This window comes from Leopardus geoffroyi, chromosome A1 (assembly GCF_018350155.1).
Source record: "Leopardus geoffroyi isolate Oge1 chromosome A1, O.geoffroyi_Oge1_pat1.0, whole genome shotgun sequence".
Taxonomy (NCBI): domain Eukaryota; kingdom Metazoa; phylum Chordata; class Mammalia; order Carnivora; family Felidae; genus Leopardus; species Leopardus geoffroyi.
The window spans coordinates 85,721,772-85,728,732 of record NC_059326.1 but is presented as its reverse complement, the minus strand read 5'-3'; the positions used below and the strand labels follow the sequence as shown (position 1 = coordinate 85,728,732).

General features: G+C 35.7%; 1 protein-coding gene across 1 annotated transcript; it reads right to left on the bottom strand.

Annotated features, from left to right (window-relative positions):
* Positions 1-282: 282 nt before the first annotated feature.
* On the bottom strand, positions 283-1,375 carry LOC123576705 (olfactory receptor 2T12-like). Its single transcript, XM_045437957.1, has 2 exons — positions 359-1,375; positions 283-320 (listed from the first exon to the last, which is right to left on the bottom strand). The coding sequence occupies exons 1-2, from the start codon at positions 1,284-1,286 to the stop codon at positions 283-285; spliced, it is 966 nt and encodes a 321-aa protein (XP_045293913.1). The 5' UTR covers positions 1,287-1,375.
* Between the last annotated feature and the right edge of the window lie 5,586 nt (positions 1,376-6,961).

Below are 6,961 nucleotides of genomic sequence, written 5' to 3'. Positions count from 1 at the left end.
GTAAAGTTTGGCTTTCCTGAGAGCACATGATCAGGGCCCACAAACATTAAAAGCTGAAAATCCCCTTTCTTTTATCAATGTATAACATATATTTTGCTTACAGTGCCTCAATCATTTATTCTTATTACTGAGGTCCAAAGTCTACAACAAAAATACTATGACAATATCTGAAAGCAGGACAAATGGAAATTTTAATGAATTTACCATATATAAATGAAATAGTTAAAAAAAACAGCACAAAATGGCTAACTGAGAGCAATATACATTGATATAACACAAGTTTCAAAATCTGGATTCATTTTGGCTGCTGCCAATTTTGCAAATGAGTCCCACTATAGATGTCCCAGAAAATGTTTCTCCAGCCACTTTTTCAAAGCCTCCTTGACTTCTTTATTCCTCACACTGTATATAAGAGGGTTCAACACAGGTGTAAAGATGGTGTAAAAAGCAGAGACCACCTTGTCATGGGCCACTGTACGGTAGGATTTGGGCCGCATATAGGTGAATATGAGAGTGCCATAGAAGAGCCCCACGACAGCCAGGTGAGAGGAGCAGGTGGCAAAGGCTTTCTTCCGTGCTGCAGTGGACCTCATGTTGAGCACAGCAGCCAGGATAAGACTGTAGGAAGCCAAAATGATAGACAGAGGGATCAAGAGCATCAGGATGCAGCACACATACATGAAAAACTCAAAAAATGTAGTGTCCGCACATGCAAGGCGAACGAGCGAGGGTGCCTCACAGAAGAAGTGGTTGATTTCCCGAGAATGGCAGTAAGGGAAGCTCAGAGTGGTGCCAGCTTGCATCAGCCCATCTACCCCTCCCAGAAGCCAGGAGCCTATGGTCATGTTCAAGCAGAGCTTCTGATTCATAAGGATGGGGTAGCGCAGGGGGTGACATATGGCCACATATCGGTCATATGCCATAGCAGCTAAGAGGAAGCACTCGCCCCCTCCCAGAGTCAGTAACAGGAATATCTGGGCCCCACAGCCAGCAGGAGAGATGGATCTGGTGTCCATTAGGTAGTTGGCTGCCATTTTGGGGACTATGGTGGAGACAAGCATCACATCCATGAGGGAGAGCTGGCTAAGCAAGAAGTACATGGGCATGTGCAGTCGGGGGTCCTCATGGATGAGCACAATCAAGAGGGCATTGGCCATCAGAGAGGAAAGGAAGACCATGAGCACCATGGAAAAGAGGAACAGATGGGTCTGAGTGTGGTTAAAGAGCCCCAGAAGAATGAAGTTTATGTCTGTGGTGTTATTTGCATCTTCCATGGCTCCAGTCATGCCTGGAAGACAAGGAATGATTAGGAAAAGAGAGGTGTTTGAAAGGAAGCTTATGCATTTTCTTAAGAAGACATGGTCAAATGATGTAAAAATAAATGAGATCTGGAGGAATAATTATGTCTCTAGCCTTTCATTTCCTGACAAGACATTTGCCTTACCATCCTATCATACATCTCTTCTGTTATTTCACAATATTTTTTTCCAAAAATTGGATAACAAGTATACATTGCAGTGCACATTACATTTCTATTATTTCTGTATATCTTGTTGGTATGCCACACATAATTTACTCACGGTGTTGGTAAATATTATGCCTTCCTAGTTTTCTAATGCCTGGGTACTTCTGTGTTGGAAGAGCCTCATAGTCATGCATTTTGGCCAATATTAATGTGATATATCTCTTAATTATAACTTTTCCATGTTTCTCATATGTTTAAATTAGTTTCTCAAGATTTCCTTCAATGTCATGAGGAGTTGTTTTAATTTAAAAAATATAGAAACTAATGTGCAATTACTAGCACTCATTTTGATGCTGAGGGAAACAAAACTAGCTGTATTTCTCTATTTTACATGTGTATGCAGCCCATAGTTCCAATATCCAGGCTTCCAGCTACCCCAGATTCTGTTCTGGAGTACCTACTACCATATTGGTCATGTTAGCATGATGCGTGCTGGTGATTACAGGGAATTTATCTCATTTTAGAGACCTCTTAGCAGTTAATTTTTATATCTAATATGTACTCGCAAATTTCTGAATTTAATTAAATGTGTGCATTGAAAATAACCAGTTTTATAAATAAATATAACCCTAAGGCACATAAAAAATGATCTTATTTACAGTCTTAAACACTTTGTCACCAGTAATCACACATCCTAAAAGATAGGAGATAGATTAGTTTATTAGCTGATTAAATTATTAATTATTTTTTAATAAACTGATTAGTTGGTTAATTACCTAACTGGTTATTTAAGACTGGCTCAAATAAATTGATGTCCCAAATTACTCTGAGGTACAACATCACCTGGAAATAAAATATGGAGCATCTCATTTATTTTCAGGGATTTATTATCTTTCCCTGAAGCCTCAAGCTTTTTCTTATCTGTAAATATATATTGTGTAGAATTAGATGTTTATGCAAATGACTTTCTCTTTTATATTTATGTGACATTTAACTTTTCCTTATGAATTTACTTTTTCAAAGAGAGCAATCTGTTAATGATTTCCAACAACATTAAGTTTCAGGTTTATTCATAATCTGTATTACAAGTCCTTATTTAGTTTCTATGTAAATTAATTAGTAAGCATTGTAAAATTTTTGATAGGCAAAACCTTTTGTAAATATTAACATTGATTTCAGTTTCTATCATTTGTAACCAATACCCGTTATATCATTAAATGATACAGATATACCATTCATCAAAATAGCTATAAATAAAACATAATAGTGATCATATCAATCTCTGCTTTATTTCAATGATGCATACATATACCATATATATGTATATATGTATATATATGTATGTATATATATATATATGCATATAGTTTATTAAGTTATCACTTACTACCCCATCTTGTTACATGGTATACTTATAGTGTAACATATTTATGAATATTTGGAATTCTTCTAATTTTCTGTTAATATAATGTATGGCCTGATGAATGTGGCAAGATTTCATCTAATAAATAATCTAAATGTAGTACTTTTAGTCTTTAAGATAACTGAATCCCTATCTTTTACACGCTCAACAACTGTTGATTTTTGCTTCAGCTTTTCCATGTGATACCATTAGTTACTTTGCGGTGCAATAATTACAGCCAATCACAGAAGAGTGAAAATTAATTTTGTTTTAAATTACAAGTTTGTTAACTCAACTTTAGCAGAAACTCTTTTAATCTTCAACTTTATATTACTTCTGCAAACTCACTGTAAACATCTTATGTTCTCATTTTCTATTGGATTGTTTGAATTTTATTAATAGATTTAAGTACCTTATGTGTATTTTGTTATTTAGGTACATTGTTTTAATTTTTTGTATACTTTGCAAATTCCTATATTCTATGGAGTTCACCTCTTTATTATGTGATGTGAATAGACACATATGTGTCTTAATGAATGACAAGAAATTGATATAAACATTCTCCAATTACACAACCCCAGAGTCAGGACATACTGGACATAGAGACATGAATTACAAATTGTTTATATAACATGAAGAAAGGGCAATAAAACACTAAAGTATTGTGCTCACTTACTTCCTAGATACCAGGAAGATTTGTGCATGTTTCCACCACTATAAAGTCAGTCTCTTTGTTTCTAGATTCATGTACTTGATATTTTGCTATACTGTTTTCTAACACTGGCTTCATTTGTATCTGTTATGTCTCACTTTGTGCTCTGTCCTTGTATTGACAATTATCAGCTAATGCCCATGCTTGAAACCACCTTTAAATATATTCTCGAGATGAAAAGTTACTTTAATTATGAGTTTGCAGGTCTTATGCGAATTTACAATTGAAGAAGAAATTATTTAAAGTTAATAGGACTTTAAAATAATCATTGTGATAAGATCATTTTATTCATCCTATATTATATTTCCAAACGAAAAGTCATGTTAAATATCTTCATAATAAACATTTAAACATTAGGAAATTAAAGTTTAGAAAGTTATGTGGTTCATTTAATACCGCACATTTTAAAAGTTAGACAACAGATAACAGTATTGTACTCCCTGATCCGTAACTCAATAGAATGGTTTTCTTTAATTTTATGAGCTAAAGAAGTACAGATTTAAGGACTAGACTTCTTGAGTTTGAATATCTATTCAAGTGATTGGTAGTAGATAAATTTAGGTAACATAATTTAAATCTTTTTATTTTTTTTTCAACGTTTTTATTTATTTTTGGGACAGAGAGAGACAGAGCATGAATGGGGGAGGGGCAGAGAGAGAGGGAGACACAGAATCGGAAACAGGCTCCAGGCTCTGAGCCATCAGCCCAGAGCCCAACGCGGGGCTCGAACTCACGGACCGCGAGATCGTGACCTGGCTGAAGTCGGACGCTTAACCGACTGCGCCACCCAGGCGCCCCAATTTAAATCTTTTTAAAACTCAGCTTTATTATGTGCAAAATTGAATGACATATAGTATTTTTCTTTGTTAGAATTAAGAGATAATGCATACAAGTACATAGCATATGACAAAATACAATAAGTCTACAAAGATTACCTTTAATAATTTCCTTACTATTATATCTATTAGCTATAAATAGTTATTTTCCACACAAATATTTTCAAGTAAATGAATATTTTTTGAGAACTAATATATGATTTAATTATAATTTGTTAAAGTCTAGGTATAGTTTAAATGACATAATATTTACAATAAGTCTGGGTTGAACCTTGCAGTCAATACAACATTTGTGAATTTTTTAACGTGAGCAAACATCATGAGCATGTTTAATCATTCCAAGACAACAGGTTCTTTGATTATTAATTTTGAATTTTTTTGTGTTTTAAAAATTTTACTGTATCATGGAATTTATGACACATAAATAATTTCTTTCACTAAGAAAAAAAGAGAGGTTAGAGTGGGAGAGACCCAAAGCATAAGAGACTTTTAAAAACTGAGAACAAACTGAGGGCTGATGGGGGGTGGGAGGGAGGGGAGGGTGGTGATGGGTATTGAAGAAGGCATCTTTTGGGATGAGCACTGGGTGTTGTATGGAAACCAGTATGACAATAAATTTCATATATTAAAAAATAAATAAATAAATAAATAAATAAATAAAAGCACAAAGATTAAATAATAAAATCTTATGTGGTATTTCCTGTCAAAAATTTAATTCATTTGTAAGTCCACAGGTTTAAAATGTGAAGTAGATTTAAAAGTCAAAACTATGTGGTGTCTGGGTGTCTCAGTCGTTGGGCATCCGACTTCACCTCAGGCGATGACCTCCCTGCTCCTGTGTTCCAGTCTCATTACAGGCTCTGTGCTGACAGCTGGGAGCCTGGAGCCTGGAGCCTGGAGCCTGGAGTCTGCTTCTGATTCTGTCTCCCTGTCTCTCTGCTCCTCCCTTGTTTATGCTCTCTCTCTCCTCTTTCTCTGTCTCTCTCTTTCTCTCTCTGAAAAATAAACATTATAAACAACTTTGAAAGTCAAAACTTTGGGCGACTGGGTGGATCAGAGAGTTGAACATCAGACTTCAGCTTTGGTTAAGATCTTGCAGTTCATGAGTTCCAGCCCCACGTCAGATTCTCTGCTATCAACGCAGAACCTGCTTAGGATCCTCTGTCTCCCTCTCTCTCTACTCCCCCTCCACTTATGGGCATGCACTCTCTCTCTCTCAAAAATAAATAAACATTAAAAAATTAAAGTCAAAATTATATCTAGTCATCTGTGTTGTTCCGCACATTAAAAACAGGATAAAAAAAACACATTCTCTTATTTTCTGTTTGTATAAAACCTATGATTACACAGAATCCAATATCCTTTCAGATTCATTGTCCCATTTCTATCCACACTTCAATGTGGTTTTCTCAGAATTAGCAAAATTTTCACCATTCCCAAATGCCTGTTCTATGTTAAATACTTCACAGACCAATATTTTGAGCTACAGACTTTGAGTATGTTCTCTCTTATGCAGCAAGAGAGCAGACACAGAATTAAATGTGAGAGAGGTTAATGTCCAGGAGGAGACAAGAGCCCCAAGTAAGGGTCCTAGCTCCCTTTTCATTAGGATCAGAAGGCTTACAAGTGTGATGGACATCCAGAAAGAGATGATGAAACAGTGATTGTTCACTCCTGTGTATGACAGAAAATGGGTTTTGAAAATATGTTGCTTAGAGTTTTGGCTCCACACAAAAGAAAATCCCTTTGCCTAGCAGAAGGCTGTTTACAGCAGGCACCAGGCAGAGTCTGTTTATCTTAAATTGCGTAGGAACAAGAGAGACCAAGCATGCTACCTCAGTGTTATCAAGACACAATTCTTTTGCTAATTAGCTCCACTCTGCTCAATTTCAACCTGCTGCAGTGGTCTATAGCCCTGAATACCTGTTGATCTGTTGACCTGTTCTGGACTCCTCCTTCCTGTGAAAACAGCTTTCTGCTTCTGTTCTATGTTATGGATGCTTTTGCCCTGTTTACCTATCCTGGACACTTTCATCCCGTGGCTTCCCATTCCTAAGCTTTTGTCCTAAGACTTGTTGACCATTTCGTGCAAGCTCAGGGAATTCCTAAACTTATTCCCACACTGATCCTAAATATTAACGCTGAAATGACCCTGTTTCTCACTTTTATGCTACAAATGTAACAACGCAGACAAAATAAGGATGTTAAAAAATGTAGAAAATAATATTTCAGACACTATGATAACCCCTTAATATGCATTATCTCATCCAATATTGCAACACCTAAAACACATAGATATGGCAATTATTTTGATATTGTACATGAAGTAGCTGAGATGTGAGAAGATGATTTGTCTCTGGAAAGTCAAGGGGAGAAGCCAGGTACCAATGAGATACCATCAGTTCATAACCCAGTTTGTGGAAGTTAAGTTCCTATGTTCATTTTAGTTTTCTCAGTTTTTATTTCTAACTATTAAATTGATAGTGAGAAGATTGGCACATTGATTAACAAACAAAATAAAATTAATAACGGATTCTCAAAGTTGC

Coding starts and splice junctions, on each gene's coding strand:
- LOC123576705 (XM_045437957.1), bottom strand. CDS start 1,286: ATGACTGGAGCCATGGAAGATGCAAATAACACCACAGACATAAACTTC. Junction 321..358: donor GGCTTTGAAAAAGTGGCTGG/AGAAACATTTTC, acceptor TGGGACTCATTT/GCAAAATTGGCAGCAGCCAA.